The sequence below is a fragment of the Buceros rhinoceros genome, unplaced genomic scaffold, assembly GCF_000710305.1.
Source record: "Buceros rhinoceros silvestris isolate BGI_N320 unplaced genomic scaffold, ASM71030v1 scaffold5760, whole genome shotgun sequence".
Taxonomy (NCBI): Eukaryota; Metazoa; Chordata; class Aves; order Bucerotiformes; family Bucerotidae; genus Buceros; species Buceros rhinoceros.
Genome location: NW_010391176.1, coordinates 1 through 20,673, shown reverse-complemented (window position 1 = coordinate 20,673; position 20,673 = coordinate 1). Strand labels below are relative to the sequence as shown.

At 44.7% G+C, this 20,673-nt stretch overlaps 1 protein-coding gene across 1 annotated transcript; it reads right to left on the bottom strand.

Annotated features, from left to right (window-relative positions):
* Positions 1 to 5,948: 5,948 nt before the first annotated feature.
* Positions 5,949 to 19,620, bottom strand: ERP27 (endoplasmic reticulum protein 27). The gene is made up of 5 exons (XM_010140422.1): positions 19,551 to 19,620; positions 16,966 to 17,144; positions 13,893 to 14,018; positions 6,715 to 6,912; positions 5,949 to 5,993 (listed from the first exon to the last, which is right to left on the bottom strand). The coding sequence occupies exons 1-5, from the start codon at positions 19,618 to 19,620 to the stop codon at positions 5,949 to 5,951; spliced, it is 618 nt and encodes a 205-aa protein (XP_010138724.1).
* Positions 19,621 to 20,673: the final 1,053 nt, after the last annotated feature.

Below are 20,673 nucleotides of genomic sequence, written 5' to 3'. Positions count from 1 at the left end.
ACACAGCTCTGTATTATTCAGTGGGTAAGAAAACAGATGAAGAGTTTTTCTCAGAGTGTTTATTCCATTGATTTCAGTAATTAATAGGCACAAAACAAAACCCAGGAAAACTGCAAGATCCTATCCCACTCCCCTGATAGCTGATTAGCAGAAACAAGGACTTGCCATTTCTTTGTAGCTGCCCACAGATCAAGGAACCAGAAATGGACTGCACCAATGCCAACTATGTCTTCTGGTACCTACGAAGCAATGACATGTTATCTCAGTCCTGTTCGAGAAAGTTACAGGTAGCAGTACTGCCAACACCTCAGCTGCTAGATAAAAGGCAAGACATGGTAACGCTGGTGATATAGGCATTATACAAACCATATGGCATGGGTGGCATAGAGTCACACAAAGCCCCTAAGAAGGTGATGAAATGTGGACGCTGCCCTAGGAAGAGAGGGGGGTGAGAGACACGAAGGTTATTTAATACGCATAACACAGTGATAGGGAGAAACCTGGAGTGCATGCAGCTCCTCAGTTTAGGCTGGAAAGTGGATGGGTCCAGCTTTTCACCTTGTATGTGCACAGAATGTGGGAGTCTCTAGGGTCTGCTGTGATGCGCAGAGTCTTGAGCCCTGGTGAGCACGTGGGGAGGAGGACACAGTGCTGGTTGTAGCCATGATACAGAAGGCAACTCCGCACAGCTGTCGTACACAGAGACCTGGTGCAGGCAGGGAGTCAGTTATCTATGAGCCTTTCCTCTAACCTGGAGAAATGTGCTGCTTTGCAGCTCATGGGACTAGCATGCCTGTCTGGATTTGTAGGTACATTAGCAGAGAAGGAAGAAATTCAAAGGGGAGAACAAGTACTTTCTTATTCAATATGCATCTTGTGGCTTTGAGGCTTTTCCACTGACAATATTCCTCTGAAGTTTCCTTAGTGATTGAGCCAAAATGGATCAAAGAGGTACTTGATTCACAGTGCCAGAAAAAAAACACTGCTATGTTCTCCTCTCCATCATTATCAGTTCCCTGTAGTACCCAACCAGCACCTTCCCCCACCGACCGTTGCCTGTCCCTGGCCACATCACCCCCTGTGCAAGTCCTTTTCTTCTCCCAGTTCAGAAGTCTAATTCCCTTGCATTCATTACATCCTTGCATTCAGACTTTGGTTTGGGCTCACACTACACAAAAGGAAAGAAACAAGTTCTGTGCTCAAAGACAGGAGTGAACAGAGATGGCAAGCCCATCAGCTGATGTGCCACACACATCATGTTTAACTCCTCCTTCCCCAAACAGCCTTGCCCAAGATGATACTCAGATTAATTTACCTGAAGATGACACTGTATCAGCTGCTGGAAAAAAGGATAATAAAAGTGACAGAGAGCTGAGCCTTGCCCTGTGGACCTCAGACAGAAAAGCAGCAATCCTCAGCACCAACTCATCCCTCAGGTCTCTTACTGCCCAGGGACATCCCTGACCCACAGCCAGATTCCTGAGGGATGTGAGTATCCAGGAGAGGTGCTGTTGAAAGCTCAGTGCTGCATGGGAAAACACCCCACCAACCAGTAGGAAATGCTGAGGAGAAGGCTGCAACATAAAACTCTGCATCTCCAGAGCACTTGCAAGTACTGAAGGAAAATGCCCAAGAGAGCTGAATGGTGCCATTAGGACTTGGCAACTGGTTTCTGCCTGAGTAAGGTATGTGGGGAGCACTCCTGGGACCCAGCCCTCACCTCTAAGGAACATTTACTTCTTTTACACCACACACAACAGTTCAGGGGAATAAAATACAATCTCATTGCTGAACATCCAGGTCATTCTAGTATTCTGCTTCTGGAGGCGTTCAAACCCTTTCTCACCAGGGATGAATGTGAAGTTGTATCTTCCACAGTGCAATACAAACCCCTGTTCCCTGGGGTAAAGACAGCAGCCCTTGCACACCTCTGTAGCCTCACTTTGCAGTCAGGCAGTGCCCAATGCTGTCATAGCTATTTTGAATGTCCTTTTTGTTCAAGCACACCTGTAGAGCAGGGTCTCCCACACCACATCTCTCCACAATAGTGAGGGGAAAGGGAACTCCCTCAACCTGCCCTCTGTCAGTTTGCATCTAGCACTTCCTTCCTTTGAAAACCAACCCAATCTTCCAGCCAGCTCAAAACACCTGGACCAAGTATATCACAAATTCAAGTCAGAGATAACACAATCGGGGACAAAACCCAAAATAAAACAACCAACAAGAGATTCTCCTTCCACAAGATTCTGCCTCTGGTTTCTACCTCAGAAGTCCCATTGCAGTGGCTAAGCCCACCAAAGCTGCACTGCAGAAGCCTTTGAGCGCAGCGATTCAGGCAGACACTCTGGCCACCGCCATCTGAGCCTAGCGCAACCTGAATGCTGCACTCCGTGGCTGTCTATGCTGTGCAATTCCCAGAGTACCTCAGAGCAGCTGGAGGAGGAGGAGGTTTTTCTGGGGCTGCCTTGTGGCTCCCAAGGTTGTTGGTTAGGTGCAGAGGTCTGGAAGGTGAAGAGGGAATTAAACTCCCCAGTGTACATAATGAAGCTCCTGAAAAGCTGTCCCCGTAATTAGCCGTGCATACAGCAAACAGAGTCACTGGGTTCATTGCGTTTGCTCCCAGGCTTGTTTGCAGAACCAGAGCTTCATTCATGTCCTGTTTTGTTTCCCTCCAGCACTGAGGAAGAGTCACGTCGCTGTGCCCAATTAATGCAGCTGTTGTGCCCGCACAGGGCCAAGACATGAACCTCAGACACCCATGCAGCACGCCCACTCCCCTCACACTGTTTGGTCTGAACCTCAGAGGTGTGTGACTCTGGAAACATCAGCAACGCCAAGGCTCCTCACAAATGTCTCCCCAGAAGACCTTCCCACTTTACCTTATTACACAGAAGGCAGTACAACCTTTCTAGGGAGGAACAAGCTATAGCCATAAAAAGGAGCAATTTTCCCACTGAGGGAAAGCAAGCCGGGCTCTTAGGAGATGCAACCCTGCATGTTCTAGGACTATTATAAAACCAGGAATTCAAAACCATCGCACACCATTGACATGGGGATATTGGAAGGCAGGTGAAAGTTTGCACTGCCTGGGCTCTGGGACAGCATGAGGTGAGCCATCTGCGATCCTCAAAGCTAGGGCATGACAGAGTCTGTGATGAGACTGTGTCTCCCCCGTGCTTTGGAGGGGCTTGGTTTTGTGCTCACACTTTCACACAGCCCTAGGGTCAGAGGCAGCTGATCCTCCCTCCACCATGCCTCTCACACAGGATACACACAGTCCTGGAAAGCTTCATGCATTGTGAAGGGAACTCCAAAGCCAAAGTTGAGGCTTCATTCACACTCTTCCAGTCCAGCACTGCAACCTCTGCCCCCACCCAGGGGCTGAGCCACCAGACAAAAGCAGCAAGACATGCTGACACCTTAGACCCTTTCCCTCTCTTTGAGGCTCAGCACCTTTCCCGTACGTCTGAAGCCCTTCTTCAATGCACAGAAGCCACAAGGGCATCTGGCAGAGTTCAGGCATAGATATTGCCGTTAGACAGGCGCTCATTCAAAGGTCATCTGGTGCAAACAGTTCTCTTCCCTAGCCCTACCAATGCTGAGGGCATGCTTTGTTCTGCACACTAATAGCATCTCCTGGGTAAACTCACTGAGCAGGAGAGAGGCTGCAGCACAGCCACATGATGCTACCAGCTAAGGCGTCCCATGGCTGGCCAAAAAGTTCCATGAAGAAGCACAGTCTTCATTTGCAGTGCGAAGACTAGTACGTAAATCCAATGAACTGAACATAGTGAGAGGTACGTGACTCGCCCTGAACAGTCTCATGCTTCAGAGAAAAAACACACTCTAGAGGTCTGTAGAGATGGCTTGCTCCAGCTGTTATATGAATGCTACATGGATGGGCCAAAACTTACGGCCTTGTAGGCTCCAGCTGATGACAGGGACATCTCCACTTCTGGGACCACATGCTAGGGGCAGAAGATCACTGTGAAATGGCTGCTCAGAAGAGAGGACACCTGAGTAAAACAGTTTTATGGGCTAAGGGCAGGTGCCTCCACTTTCATCAGTCTAAAAAGAGAAATATCACCCAAACTCACTTCTCCCTTGCCACCTTCAGTGTTATTATCTGGCTGTGTGCAGAAGCAATACCACAGGTTCTCACAGGCCACATGCAAACCGTAAGTTACAGAGCAGTCAACTGTGAAACGGAGAGAACTGAACAGACAGAGGTGGTTTGCCTTTCTCTCTCCTCCCTCTTTTCCTGCTCATTTCTGAACTGCTTCATTTATGAAAAAACTCCTGGCTATCGTGCTGACCGTGGAGCTTCTGAGACCTCATACTGCACTGCCCTGCCTCTTAACGGAGAGCAACCTGTGCAGGCAGTCAGTTTTCTGGCCTTGCCAACACAAGGCACAATCCTGAATACTGTTTTGGTCATATCACTTTTCCTTGGAAATATGCTACCATTTTGATTCCCCATCCCAACTATTGTATCATTAGTCTTGCTTTAGGTAAGCAGAGGAGAAGGGAGAGTAGGGCCCTGAAGTAGCTAAGTGCAGTTGCGTGGGAGAGAGAGCCTTAGGGAGATGAAAGATGTAGCTTGATCCACATGCAAGACACAAGAGCTAAGGGAGGGCTGGCACCTGCCTCTATTGTACTGACAGCCTCCCTGCTGTGGCCTTAGTCATGGTGACTGGCAGTTCCTTTGCATTCCTTCCGGCTCCTGACCTCTTCCTTTGTGGTCAGGAGCTATGTTTGCCTCATGCACAAGAACAACTTCTTTCTATTCCCAGTTCTTTGCCCTGGTCTAATCTCTGAGAAAGGGCCAGGGTTTCTCAGCTCTACATCTCTTAGTCTCCTTGTCCCAAGCGAAGTCTTCCAAGCCCTGAGAGACAATGTCACTGTATGACAGGAGCATCCATACTTCATGCCAGAGGCTGCTGAGCCAAGTATGAGGCAAGCCTACTGCATGCAGCTAGTACAGCAGAACAGGGACGGCTCATACACCTCACCTGCAGAGACACCATCCCATCCATGCCAGTGATGGGACCTTCAAGAGATGTCTGCGGTCAGTGCACAAACATCAGTGTTTCCCTCTAATGCAGTGTGGAGATATGCCCTATCTTACAATGCAACTTTCCACTGCTCTTCTGCCACAGCTCTCATTCATCTTAGCCTCAATCTGCATCTTAGGCTCATTCATTTTTGCAGCACGAGCTCAGACCTGCTGTGCTCAGTGCTGTTCTGATCCTATATCTTCAGAGAAATCTCTCATCCTGGTGGAAATACCTGTTGATGATGGGTCCAGTTCCATGGGGAATGATTCTTAGCAACCAATCTGACTGGTTTGGCATTGCAAGCCTGCTTAAATTCCGAGAAAGGAGATTTTTGAGTTTACTCAGAAATGCACGGGCTGTCCTTAAGTGAAAGACATGATGAGTGGGAAATCATGTATTTGCATAAAAATTCAGGCTATTCACTTTCCACTTTATTTAGCAAAATACAAGGAAAAGTTCATGCCATATCAAGCAACCGATCTGTTCCTATGGTGAGGAGAAGCTGACAGTGGATCCCAGCACAGCACCAAAAGCAAAGGGAATGAGGGAAACTGATCTCTGGGAACTATGAGCTTTATCTCTGATATTGCCATTTTTCTGTATCACCCTTTGCTCCAACAGAGGTGGCATGGAAGGACACACAGTGTAGGGCAATACCAGAGCTCCCTGAGTACTGAGAAAAGAGAGTTGGAGCAAACAAACGAGAAGGGAGAAGAGATTCCTAGAGAGGACAGACAGCATTTATGTACATGGCATGAAGACAGGAATCCATGACTGACTTGGCCCCTTAATCCTGCCATTCCAGGAATTCATGAACTTCCAGGCTCAGTGAACTCTTCATACACCAGAAACAGATGACTGGGTACAATCATCCTGCTGGCTGAGAAAGAATCAGAGTTCCTCATTGCGGGCCTTCTCTTCAGGTTCATCATCTTCCTAAAACATATTAGAGACATGAAATCAGTTTTGAAGGTTCTCGGTTTCTCAGCATAGTGATAAATGGGAAAAAATCAACCTAAACGCCTTCCTCTGTTGTCCATGCCACTGCCTGCCTAGCCCATTTCAACTGCACAACACAGGGTCCTGACACACAAAGCCTCTGTGCTATAGGAAGACATAGAGACAAGTCTTAGCACTGAATGAACATAGACGTTAAATTGTCCCCCTCCCAGCAGAGACCTCTGGTAGAGTTCTGAGTCCTTGACTGTATACTCTGTTTTGTGGCCTTCTTGATAGATCTCATTCCCGTCCATGCCACTGTCTCTCTGATTCTCTCCTACAGGCTGCCAGTCACCATTCACACCCATTCTCAGTGTCCAAAAGCACCCTTCACTCTGTCTCCTCAGATGCTCTTCCCAGTATTTTCTGGGATGCTTCACTGAGACCTTCATACAGTTGCAGAGAACAACGAAGTCTTGCTATAGATTAGAAGGTAGAGATCAATTAACAAAGAGGCTCTGCAAACACATTAATCTCTGCTCTGCTCTAAATCAAATGCTTTTCCAATATTCAGGTGCAAACAAAAATGAAAGAGGACATGGCAGGGGTAGGGAGGAGCTCAAGAAACTGAAATCATCTTCTGCAAGAGTTTTGTGAGCAACCGCATCATCCTACAAGATCCCAACTTCCTGTAGACTGCACAGGAGTCCCCCTTTACCTTCTGCATTCTTTGTAAGAAACGATTACAGAAGTCCTGTACTCGTTGAACAGAGACTTCATCCAGAGACAACACATCGTGTTCCTCATCTGGTGTGTGGAATATAGCCAGAGCTGGCAGCTGGGACTTCTTCAGTTTGAAGAATGACACTACTCGTTCATTGCTCTTCAAATTGCTGTCTACCAGGATAAAGAGAATCTGTGATGGCAATAGGAGAGGAAACGTGAGCAAAACAGAAACTGAGACAGAGAGAACAGATCCCCAAATAGTGATCATATGAAGATTAATAGTGGTATTTTTATAAAGAGTTAGAGAAAACCTACCATGGTCAGTTAAGAAAATACTTTCTTGTGCCACTCTCTAACTGCTTCACGCAGTGCATTTTTCTGTATTTTTTTAAGTCCAGACTCACACTACCAAACAAAATGTCTTCTGTCACCTTCTTTAAAAATATACCTACAGTATGGCAGGAAGGCAGTCTCCACTTCTATTCTCTTAATAGATGAGAAACAAGATGCCTTTTATCTTAGTAACATATGTAAATGAAGCCGACTCCTCTATTTGCATGTTATTTAGGTAAGATGCTCACATCCATGCAAGACCCAAAGCACAGAGTAAAAAGGCATTTTGGTGTGTGGAGAATCAAACTCAATTGCAAGCAGGTGGGAGTGAAGTATAGGGCAGCAGGAGCTTGCAAGGATAAAACCACAGAAGTACCAAACACAAAGGACATATTTAAGTGAGCTGCAGTGAACAGAAATTGGGAAACAGAAGGTTTTGGCAAGACACCAATGTCCATACAGCCCAGCTTAGAGGAGGGTTGTTCAAACCTGGGCAGAGAAGTCCAGCAATGAACAAGCCAGGATGAGACAGACATACACTTTTCTAGACTCAGGAACAGTCTAGGAAAGCAAGATCAAAACAGGGATTAGGATTCTGCTGGGATAATTCAATAGTACAGATTTATCGGAATTGGTGACCAGCTCCATGATTTTATTTTAAGAGTAAATTTCAACTGAGATCTTACAAGTCCAGTAGGAATTGGTACAAATTTAAAATTTTGGAATCTGAAAGATTACCAGTAAATAGAGAGCTATCTTAAAAATCTTTGTTAAAATTATCTGTTAATACTAAACACAAACAGTATGTATAGATTTTATAAAAGAAAATAAATACAGCAATTGCATAATTTAATCAGTGACTGATTAATAGAATACCTTGGCAGGTGACATTCAAGTCAATGAAACAAACATCCAGCTCACATGTGTCATTTTATCTTCTCTTTATCCTAGCATATTCACTATACCTATCCATAGTCATGGTTATGACTTAACTTACACATGAAAAAATAATTTTAAAAAAGAAAAGCAATGCAACGTGAAGATGATGTGCCCAACTCCCAGACTGTGACTCATTTTTTCTTTCTTCTCAATCAAGGACATTCAAGTTAGTTCAAAACGTCTTTCTTCTCTAAAAACAAACTTGGCAAATATCAGATTCTTTATTAAATTTATGTTCTATAAAAAGCCATATATAACTGAAATCTTTCCTAGGCATCAGCCTATGGGAAGGAGGGATAGTTAAGCTGATGTAAGGTTTAACTGCAGTGAATCACCGCAACACAGAAACAGGAACATTTTCACTGGATGTGTGATATTTACCTCTTGCAATCTCTCTTACAAAAGCCAACTGTGCCCCAAGGGCAACAAGTTAGTGAGCAGACAGGTTGTGGGGAACTTCGCACAGAGTGCCAAATCCATCTTTTTGCAGGATAAAACACCAAGCTGGAGAAGGGTTAATCTAAGGTTCACAGGTCTAAGGACATGATCTAAGAGGCTTTCAGCTGGAGCAGCAATACTTATGTTTTAGGGCTCCTCTTCCAACTTGCAAACTGGAAACAGGAGCTGGTGTTGGAGGGAAGAACTTTCAGAGGGTTGGAACAGGAAAAGGTATCACATTTTTACCAGTTCATTCATCAGATTTTGGGTTTCTCTATTTAAGACTCACTAGTCAACAACAGTTTCTTAATCAAATGTTAAACAATTTAATCAAGAAAAGCATCTAGAAAACCTAGGATTTTACATGTCATCACTTTCTATACAAAACCTCTTTCACCTTTAAAACAGATGAATAGGATTTTTAAATGGTAATATAAAGAAATGTTAGTCAGCATTCTTCACTTTATCGAGCTTCCAGCCTTTGTTTAAAAATCCCAGAACTAAAAAGCTGTACATATTTTGTCCTTGAATGCTAAGAACAGAGTAAGAATGAAAGAACAAAAAGGTTGGGGTTTAGAACTCCAAACACCGTCTTCCTTACAGAAAAAACCAAAAACCACACAAACAACAGGCCCCTCAGCTAGAAAGCCTGAGATAACATCATTCATAGTTCCTGACTTGGATCTCTTTAATGACTCACATATGGTTCAAGGAGTTACAGGGTGCCAAAGCACAGCCAAAGTCTCTTCCCCCCTCTTATATTCCAAAATTACAGGAGAGATGGAAATTGCATTTGTCCACTGCTGCTTGAAAGAAGACACCTTAATGCTTATCACACATGTTTTAGAATGACACATTCCCGGTAGGTGCTCTGATATGGGATGAATCCTCCTTCAGCAAAAGGACAAGCCATGCATCCTATGCTGGAGATGTACTCCCAAGGTCCTACCAAGGCCCACGTGGCCTCAAAGTCACACCTGTGAGGCAGTCTGTAAGGTGTGTTGGTACTGAGGCCACAAGCACTGGAAGCCTGGTCTCCTCAGCAGCTGGAAACTGAGCAGGTTTCCCAATGGGGACATTTCCTCGATAGATGCCACCTGGTGGAACAGGCATTTTCTCATGAGGAATTTATTTCGTTCAGAGATTCCCAGCCAGCTCTAATTATAAAGAATGAATACATGATCATGCAAAATTATACTGACCATGAGACAAGATTCACCTAGCCTAACTTCTGTCATCTATATCTTAAGTCTTGTCTCGTTCAGTCATCTAGGTAACCTGTACAATAAACAGTGACAGACACTTTATTCCATATATTTTAGAAGGGATGGAAGGATATGCCTGTCCTTCTCTATAATTGCTGAAAAGAGCCTAAAGACTTTGCTCAGACAACTTACCAAAGCTATAATTCACCAAAACAAATCCCACTTACGATGCCAACTCTCACGTCACTGCTAGAAACCAGGTAGTTACATCCCAAACAGAAAGTTCATTTTCTATTTCATGCTATCCTGTACAATGGCCTTTTTTTTCATTCTGAAATTATTTCCATGAATTTGTTTCATTTTGTAACAAACTTCTTGCCTGTGTTCAGAGGTCTTCTGCTACTGACAGTGAAGGATCTCCTGCATGGATGAGGAACTCCTGACACAAATTCTTCCCTCAATATATGGTATTATCTGTCCACTGTCACTTGCAATAAGCTCTCTTTCAGAAAATTTTGTACACTGGTGTCTCGACAACTAGATTCCGAGCCCAGTGCTTTTAGAACATCGCATTCCTAGTAAATACTAAAATATGGAACTATGTTATTGCCCAAGCAATTAAAGTTAATTGAAAATAGTGTTGCCATGGTACAAACCAATGACTGTTGCTTAGTTTTCTCTAATGAAGATAAACAGGAAGGATGACCAAGCCTTATATCCATTGTTTGACTTTGAAATTCATGTAGCTGCAACCATAATTCTTTGAGGAGACTGTATAACCAAAAAGATCAAATTCTAAAGTTGAGCAATTTCTTACATAGCTTACATAGTAAATCAAAGCAAAATGGAAACATCAGTCATGGATTTTAAAAAAAGCAAGCTATAAAAACAACTTTATTGCAGATATTTGTTAAGTGACATAGACAATCCATATTTACAGACTCCTCTGTTTATGGCTAAAAGAGGCATCTATAAATATTGCCTCTCTCAGTTCTGGAGCAATCAATGTCTGACAAGAAAAATAAGAAGTGTATAAATGACTGTCTGCAAAAGAAAGAGCACTGTCCTTTCCTTTCCATGAAGGAACTCCTGAAGGACTTTCAGGAGTTTCTTAGAATCCATTTCTAAATGATCCTACATATACATTAAAAGGGACTTTGCAAACATCTCTATCCAAAACCATTTTGATATTATATAGTTATACCAGTGCAGCGAGAGCTGCTTTTGATATTCCAAACATCATCTTATTCAAACTTCTGCAAACACCCATGAGGTTCATCAGCTCTAACTGTCATATTATACTCTGATACTGTGTAAAGAAAACTGAAGATGCTTATGCTAGTTTGGCCTAGCAACACAAACCCTGACATTCCCTTTCCAGTAGAAAGCCTGGACTCTTGGCAGTACTTTCTCAAATAAGAACATATTTGATTGTAGTGGGAGACTTCCAAGAAGGCTGGTGGATTCAATTCTGCAGCTGCAGTGCTCTTGAGCTCTGTTCACTGTTACCCACCCGTAATTGTTTCTTAAAGTCTGCTAGAAAAGTACCATATTTCTTCTTACTCTTGCCAGCTCTTGCTGGCTGAGCATAATCTAACAATTGCATTTCCCTCTCCAGCATTTTATAGCCCCCAAGTTCCACGATAACATCTGAGGAATCTAGACTGCCTTCAGACACTCACTGCTGCTCAGGGTGCAGTTCAGGCTGTTTTCAAATAAAAGTCCTCATCATACAGCCTCGTGGATCCTCCAGAAGAAAATCTTAGCTTCCTCTTAGGCAAAAACGAAAATATCATAAAGCAGAGATGAAGGGAACTTAAACCAGGAACTGGCAGGTGGATCACTTCTTCATGATGCCATTAATGGTTGGACTCAATGATCTGAAGGGTCTTTTCCAACCTAGATGATGCTATGATTCTATGACTTTCTTCACACTTTCACTTCATCTCTCCATCAAGCCAGGCAATGAGTTTCTCTTCTCCCTCCAGATGGTGATGACAATGACAAGGACTCCTCTTCCCTCGGAGTGCAGCAGAAATGCGTGAAAAGATCAGTGCCCCTTCTCCTGCTTAGGAACCCTCTCAGGGCTCAGTTTGTGTTCTGTACTGGCTTTTAGAGAAGTTGCAACACAGGCCAAGAGTCCCCACTCTGTTCTGTCACTCTGCAATCACTGTAAAGCACTGCTGGATGCAGTGATACATGCTCGCAGGGAGCCTCAACACCTCTCCACTGCCCAGCAATGATGCCTTACTCAAACCACTGAAAGCACTAACCCTGCAGCACAAACAAGTCTTTCACACCAGCCCACAGGCTATGAATTATTCACTGGTAATCCTGAAATTAATTCAAGAATCTTGCAATTATTCACAGACAATCTGCAAACTGCAAAAAGGCAAAATCTACTCAATATTTACTTGTTTTGAAGTAAACCTGAGTTAACTTGGTAGTCCTGATAACAAATAATTCCACTTAGGAAAACTGGTCAACAGAGATTTCCATGGTGTTGTGCAGTGGCTGCTTCTGATTCTCAAACTAATTCATGTCTTTCTACATGACAGAGCAATGGAGACAAACCTAAGTGGGCATATTGCTCTGCTTACTCCTTAATATTCAGATTTCAGACTCAAACAGTGGGATCCTAGCTTGCTCTTACTGCTTTGTAAGAGGGCAGTCCAAATCATTTACTCCTCAGAGTACATCTCCTTTGGGAAAAACAACTTACTGGACTCTACGTCTCTATATCTACAGTATTGCTGCAGTAAAGTGGAAATAATTAATCAATCTCCCACATCTTTCATCTCTGTATTTTACTCTGACAAACTTCTAGACTGATTTGGTGGGAAACTTGCCTGCAAGAATTAAAAAAAAAAGTTATATTTGGCTTGCTGGCAATGCATAAATTATCTTCAGTACAACATTTTATCCAAAGTTTTGTGAAGTAGTTCTAGGAAAATTATTCACATTTTCTCATATCTAGGCATGTCACATGAAGAGAAAACCAGCTGCAGCTGCATCAGCAAAGGATAGTGATGCTAAACAGTAATGTGTTGTGTTAGAAGAGTTAGGTGCTTGAGGGAAACCTGTATCAGACTCTGCTGCTCACATAGGACAGGGATAGTGGTGTCAATGTAGCACACATCTCCCACGAGACGGCTGGAATTTTTCAGATAAATGAGTTTTCTTTTATCGCTATATATTCATCAAAACAAAACACTTTCAACTTCAGTGCATGGTTTCTGCCTGGTGTTTTGCAAATGGGTGGGACAGATGACAAGGTCCAAAGCAGTCCTGCCATAAACAAGTCTCAAAACTTTTGAGGGTGCACTGTTTTGAAGTGGCCTCTCCATTTGAAGATGAGGATATACTTGATTTTTAATCTGCCACACAGACAGATGCATGCACATGTTCTTGTTCTCAAACCCCAACTCTTTCCAGCTCCACACTTCTCCCAGAAAGAACTCTTCCACAGCCCATCAGCTCAGCCTTCCCCACTGCAGTGACCTTCTGCCCCCTCTCCTATCTGCTGTTCTCCCTTGCCTCCAATGCCCTTCTGTTTCTCCCAGTCCTCCTTTGCTCACCCGTTCCTTCCTCTGTTACCCAGACACGAATTCCCCTGTAATCCAGCTAGTGGCAGAGAATCAGCCATGGGATGATTTCCTATTTGGGGAACTATGCCCATAGAAGGGTGGGAACCAGGTGAAATTTCTCTGAAAGGCCATGTCTATCCCAACACCTTAGAGTGGGAAATCTGACAAACCAATTTGCAACGCCTTTAAAATAGCCATTTCCCCGGGATCCAACCAGAAGGCTAAGGGTTAAGAAGCACCACGACATTAATTGTTATCTGGTCACTTATATAATGCTCCTTGGCATCTTGCAGGCTGTATGTACAAAAACACCTCTCACACCAATGGAATGCAACCATCGTCAGACTGAAGTCCAGCAGCAGCTGTTTGTCATCTTCCAGCACAAGGGAACAAAACTGGAGCAGAAGCAAGAAAGTACATAATGTCCCACTGAGGGACCAGAGGAGCAGGATACAGAGGATATTTTCCCCACGAGGAGGCAAACCGGCAAAAGGCAAACAGATACAACCCCTTCTCTTAATTACCCAGCTAATCCTCTTTTCCTGTCACTTGGCCTTTGCTCCCCTAATGCACAGAGAAGGAGATTATGCCCTCCCCATCCATGGGAGAAATCACTGTTTTCCCTTTTTTCTCCCTAATGTCTTCCCTTCCGCTCTGTCTGGACTTACCTTCCCCTTGAAGATCTCTGCTGCCGCCCGATATGTGCGCATTCGGTTGGGGTGCTTTGGGGACATCTTGTCTGTGATCAGGAGAAGGTTAAGCTGGAGCGAACTCTCCATCACACCTATTGCTGTCTGCCGAAAATACGGCCACCACAGAGAGAGAAACACACACAGACAAGGAGACTGAGAACACTCGATCTGCATTGGATGTAGTGCCAGCAGGACATCAGTCCTCATGTCTCAGCTGAGATTTTTTTGCAAATCAGCTTCACAAGCAGGACAGCTTTCTTTAAACCATGAGGGATCCAATCTGGGTTCTTTGTGGAAGCACTTAACCTTCTGGCTTTTCTCATTCCTGAGATGAGAGTCCACAAGATGAAGACCACAAGGGTTCATCAGCGGCCTCAGGATAGCCAGTGACTAGGCAGAAGGACTGACTGGATACAGCAATCCGAAGTCTAGAGGAGTAAGGAAGTGGAGAGGGAAGGCCAGCAAACACTGAACATAAGAATGCCCTGAATTACTGAGGTCCAGCAGCCAGCTGAAGTGGAAGCAAGAAAGAGGGAAGGATTTGTGGTGTCATTGTTGGTGTCTCCCCTTATTCCCCTTCTTTAGCGTTAAGCTGTATGTAGGATGCGGATGAATTTAGCGTTTCAGCAACCCCAGGGCCTGGACATTCCAGAGTGCTGAGGGTTAAAATTGCCTCTGTAGTCTCATACACAGAGAAGATCTGGAGCCGACTGCCCCTCATTCCCTGGGCGAGGGCCAAGCAGGCAGTACACACTGACCCTCTGTGAGGAGACAGGGCTGGCACTGCCCAAGAAGCCACCACACCACCTCCAGGCACTCACTCACTCACTCATCATCTTGCTTTTCCTTCTGACCGCTTCCTGCAGCCCTGCAGCCTCTCCCTCAAACTAAACAGCACCTGGGCCAGACCTGCTGCCTCCTCCATGCCACTGAAACCACGGAGGAGCAAACTGTGCAGCTCCCTGCCAGCAGGAGAAGAAAGTTTCCACACACTCCAGAAGTAAAAAGGAAGGGGTCAGTGAGTGCATGCTGGCAAGGGCCACGTACTGCAAAGCATCTAGTATTCGGCAGTGGGGACTCTGCTATTAGTCTAATGTTTATCAGATTATTTTGTATCCCTTCACTTCTCTGGTGGTGTGCAGATGTAGCAGGGCAGAGTAGAGAGGATGCAAACCAAAGCTGGAGAGCATTAGAAGACTTCATGGGAACAGACGGGGCTGCAGGTGAGGGTGAAGCCAGCACCAAGGGCCATAACAAGGCTGGACTGAGAGTAGAGAGGGCTGAACAGCAGTTCCTCTGGCAGCTCCACACATGGGTGTGCCTGCCCACACAGCCTTGAGCAAGAGTAATCAGCAGAGCTCATCAACATGGCCAGGTCACATCTGACTCTACTGGAAAGCCCACAGGGTAAGTATTGCCTAAAAATGCCTAAAGAATGTGGGAGAAACAGTAAGGGCCCCAAGGATGGGGAGAGAAACTCCTGGCAGCACTCAGTGCGATCGGCATGACCCCAGCCCCTGCTGACCAGCAGCATTCTTTGATGTAAACAGCACACGCACTGGGAGTAAATATTTACAAGAAAGCCAAGCTACACTGGCGGAGCTGGGAGGGCTTTGGGTCAGAGACAGCGGGAGGCACCGCTGTTCACTGCAACACCTTGATAGGACTCCAGAGGGTCCAGAAAAAAAAAAAAAAAACTGGAACAACATCCGTACTGCCAGTCAGGATGGAAGTGACCAGCTGAACAGCTCAGGACTTCTCGGTCAGAGAGACAGCCTGGGTGCCAAACAGGATGTCATGGATCAAGGGCCCAAAGCATCAGCAGAAATGCATGAAGAAGTAGCCATGATCTACTGAATTGCCAAAAAATGCGGTGGAGGCTCCGAGGGTTCAGAAGGCTTGGGCAACTACAAAGATAACAAGAACATCCTGACTAACATGACTTGTTCTCAAAGGGCTGCGAAGATGGTGGGGTAGGATACAGCTTTTCTGTCCCCAGAAATGTGATTTTGAAAGGCATTTTTCACATCCCTTATCAAGATGAAAAAACAAATCCACTTTTTTTTTCTTCTTTTTTTAGGAAAAAACAGAATTTCTGCAGTGTTTAATTCTGTAAACAAAAAGTTGCATTTCCAAAATTAAACGCTCTCTCAACTGGTGGGCTGTACACGAAGTGGGAAATGTGTCAGCTGATTCTTGGCATCAGTTGAGAAGGTATAGCTTTGAAACAAGCTGGGCCATTCTCCTTTGGTTAAACTGAGCCTGGTCAGCATCGCTGTAGCCATCCAGAAGTCCGCAGAAGACCCCATCACCAATGATAAAGTCTCAGCCTTGTGGTTATCAGGCCTTCTAAGACCTACTGACTTCACAGCAATAAGCCCAGTGAACTGCTAGGATTTCCGAGAAACGTAAATCCTTGGTCACTCTCTATAGTGGTAGGAGCACTGGGACCCTGCCACTGCCAGTCAGATTAGTGAGCTAATGAAGATGGCCAACATGGAAGGATCCTACGTCTGATTTTTTTGTTGTTGATGAACTGGTGAATTCTGGAATAAGGGATGGTGGGGATGGGAAAAATTTTGCTTGGAGAGTTTCCAATCAGCTCTTGAATATGCCTTTAAATAGCTGGGTTTATGTCAAGCCCTATGTGCTGCATGGTGAAGAAAAGCCTTCCTTCTTGGCTTAGGTAACTTGAGTTTCCATCTTTCTAAAGGCTTCTCAACCAAAGACAGGGGATCCTGGCTGAACAGGGTTTGAAGGCATGGTGCAATGTGGCAAATGCCCATGGGAGGAAGCAGCATTGCTAGCAGGAGTGGAAAGCTAAAGGAACTGCCATGTCTCCCTTCCTCTCCCCATCCCACTTGCACACTCCAGCACAGCATTGGCTTCCAGTCCTCATATGGAGTAGCAGTGAAGAGCTGAGTGGCTTCCCTAACCCCCTCCAGACAATTGCCACAACCACTGCACACATCTAGTTATGCAAACTCTTGGACACCCATGAGCAGTAGGCCAAGTGCCAGGATGAGGGCTGCAGGGAGCTGGTAATTACCACAGGGTTGTACTCTGTCACCAGGCGAAGCTCGTTCATCCGAATAAAACGTGTCATCTTCTCAGCATCAACATCTTTGTTGTTCATATCCAGATCCCGTCGGTCATTGTCTACCTGAAGACACGCAAAGACACTTACAGTCACAGCTGTCCTCTCCTCTCCTCTCCTCTCAGCACCACCTCCAGAGGCATTGATGGCACTCACTCATGGAGACAACCAAGCCCTGGGACACCACCATCCTCTCCCCAAACACCATGTAATCCCTACTTCTGCAGGCCCAGCATCTACAGAGTACAGCCTGCACTTCGAGATAAGGATCTTCCACCCTCCTTCAATTTCCTAAGGACAAGGTAAACTCCTGGCATATCAGAAATCAGCGAGGACTCCAGACATCCCTACAGTATCAGCTCCTGAAGCACTGGAGACAGGGAGGATTAGCTGATAAACTATCCTAGGCACTGTGGAGAGAGATCATTAAATAGCCTAACTCCTCACATCAACTCTGGCTCTACATCCCTTTTTAAAATCTTCATCTGCTCATTCTTTTTCCTCTACAAATGTTTATTATGTCAAAAAATAAACATTGGCATGGGCCTGTATGGATTTCCTGGAAACATTATGCAAGCAGGAAATCTCTCCAATAAAAAGAGGATATTTTTTCCAGAAAAAAATAAAAAGAAGAAAAAAAAAATCAAACCCAGCACATTTTAGCTTTAGAGGAAAATCCATCCTGCCACACATCTCCCCACACTCCCCCTCCCACCACCACCACCAAAATGATGTGATTCTATTGACATTTTCATGACTGGTAAACAGAAAAAAAGCAGGCAACCATTAAGCCACCTGAAGAGACAGTTGTTGTGCAGTACTACCACAGGACGTGACTGAGTTGAGCTATAAGGACGCTGGGCTCTGACACATAACAGGATTAAAGTTTGAAGGCCTTTGATACACATGTTGAATGAGGTTCTCGGGGCTGAGGAAACGTCCATGTGCACACCCCAAATTTTATCCTCTGCACCTGTACAACCTCTGAAAGTGCTTGTGTTGGTTTTTCCAGTGGTGTGCAGACATCTAAAGCCATTTTTGCTGTTCTGCGGTCATCAGCAAGGTCTTTGATCTGGTAGAGGGCCACAGCACTCTGTCTGGCAACCCAAACTAGTGCTTTTCAGACTGTGCAGCCTGATTCCTCTGGCAGGTTCTTCTCCTGCCTAAAATGAAAGGGCAGCTCTACTCAAGTAATGGAGATCAGGACACTGCAACACCTGGGTGGGTGAGATCAGACAGACCTTGGAAATCAATCTAAAGCATCCTGGACTCCACAGAAAGTCTTCTCTTGACTATCCTGTGCTTCTGGAAACACCCGCTTTCCATTTTGGCATAATAACATTTTAAATCTGCACTCAACAATTATGATTTTAAGAAAATAAGGCTGGAAAATAACCTGCTTCTAATAGTTTAAGCTCTAGTCAAAATGTCTTTATTGATTCATATAATTAGCTTGTTAGTATCTGTTAATTAGGTTCTTTTTAGGTCTATCAGGCCAAATTCCTCACTAGAATAAATCAGTTTTCCTCCACTATGTGCAAAGATGTCTACCAGTTGACAGCAGCCCCTCCTACTACTGTAATTATGGTTCAAACTTCTGAGCACCTTAAGTGTTTCATAATCTGTAAAAGCAAAGAAAAAATGAGTTTATGCCTCTGATTCACTGCTATCCTGGTCATGCATCTTGGTATTCGTCAAATGAGTGTTTGAATCCAAGTTCCTGTGTCAATTCTTTTTTCTTTTCTTTTTCATCTCTGACCTCTTACTCCTACACACTATTCCGCATAGAATAAAAGGAAAAATAATGTGTCTGAATAACTTCAGAAAAACTGACAATTAGACAAGTGAATTCTCAACCGCACTTCAACATGATTAGTGTGTTATTTTCTTGGTTGTTTTTTTTTTCTCCCCTATTAAACAGAGTTTATCTCCAAAAACTGGACTGTGAACAAAGAATATTCAATATCATCCAAATTCCAACAATCCAGACACTTTTTTTTTTATCAAACATCCTCCCAATGCAGTCATCCTCGCTATCTGCCACAGCACAAAAAGAAAGGATCTTTTCAGTACTTTTGGAAAACAACCACCATGACTAAGAACCCAAACTGAGATGGGTGTTGCTTCAGATTGCAACATAGCGACTAAAAGGTTAAACAGAAGGACCTGCCTACCTATTGCTCATTCTTAGATCACTCTCTTTTAGTTATTTGGATAATGGCAGTGATAAACACGGTGCAGGAAATGTTGAGAAAGAAAAGGGGACAAACTGGCTTTGTTCAATCTTTGTGCAACCTGGACCTAGAACTTAGCCAAGCTTCCACATTCAGTTTCCCTAGCACACACGGTGTATCCCAGTTCCCCCTGCCTCCATGTGCTTAGAGCACGATGACACAGCAGACTTCATTGGCATCTCCATTACCTAGAGTCTCTACCCTCCACAGATACACCTCTCTCCAGTTTTCAAGTGTTTCCCCGGAGGCAGCTGCCTGGGGGCAGCCACAGCTCTCTCCGCGTAGCTCCCTGGGTCTTCTCACCTGTGTGAGAAGGCATAACCAGTAGAATAATCACTCTTAACTTTTGTCGGTACTCTTGAAGCAAGCGCATGGTCCTTTCCAACACTGCCTCCCTAAATTCCAGCAAAAAAAAAAGAGCAAATTCCAAATACAGTGAGGCACCAGCACTTAGTGCTGGAGTCAACAAAGATACGATCTTGCACCATCCCTAAGAAACTGCAAAGTAACATTTTTAACGTGCTCATGCCCAAAGCATATTTAAGGGAATAACTCTGCAAACCACAGTGTAGGAAACAAAAAAGAGCGTTTGGGTTTTCTTTTGGTGGCAGAGCATCTGTAACTGCAGAGACACAGTCACAATGGAAAAGTTATGCAGCCAGGAAGACAGCTTTGCCTGCCTGAAGTGACACTTGGCAAGATTTGATAGCAAGCCTGCTGTGTTGATCCATTGTAGCATGGCCTCTAGATGCTTTTCATGAGTCTCAGGAGCCTTTCCAAAACCACGGAAAACCCATCCAAGTCCACTGAGCTCCAGACAGGTTGCTTAGAAACACAGACATCGTTCTTTGCAAAGCACTCGGTGCTGGCCTAGATCCATATAGGGCAAATACTTAAAATGGAGAACCTCATCAGGTGTAATAAATGTTGCATGTCTCAGTAATGGGCATTCTGAAAAAAAAAAAGAAAAACAGAAGACTTCTTCGGAGCAGGAGGCTCTACAGATACACTTTTAGATGGGCAGGCAGAGTGACTGTCAATGGTGGGTTTGCTCTAAAGTGAGATGACCAGCTTTGCTCTTCTTTATCATTGCTACCCAGAGATTTTGCTTCTTCTGCACCATGACTGCGGGTAGTTTTCAAGCCCTTGCCTTAGAGCCTCTCTCACCAAAACCAGCGGGCAGGGGCATCCCTAAAACAGAGCCTGAATTTTGTAGATGGGCAGGCAGAGTGACTGTCAATGGTGGGTTTGCTCTAAAGTGAGATGACCAGCTTTGCTCTTCTTTATCATTGCTACCCAGAGATTTTGCTTCTTCTGCACCATGACTGCGGGTAGTTTTCAAGCCCTTGCCTTAGAGCCTCTCTCACCAAAACCAGCGGGCAGGGGCATCCCTAAAACAGAGCCTGAATTTTGTACACACAGCTTT

What these genes read in the sequence shown, in the direction of transcription:
- ERP27 (XM_010140422.1), bottom strand. Translation starts at nt 19,620, where the DNA reads ATGCGCTTGCTTCAAGAGTACCGACAAAAGTTAAGAGTGATTATTCTA. An exon ending in TGACAGAGTACAACCCTGTG is followed by an intron (nt 14,019 to 16,965) that starts GTAATTACCAGC and finishes TATTTTCGGCAG; the next exon opens with ACAGCAATAGGTGTGATGGA. An exon ending in TCTTACAAAGAATGCAGAAG is followed by an intron (nt 5,994 to 6,714) that starts GTAAAGGGGGAC and finishes AATATGTTTTAG; the next exon opens with GAAGATGATGAACCTGAAGA.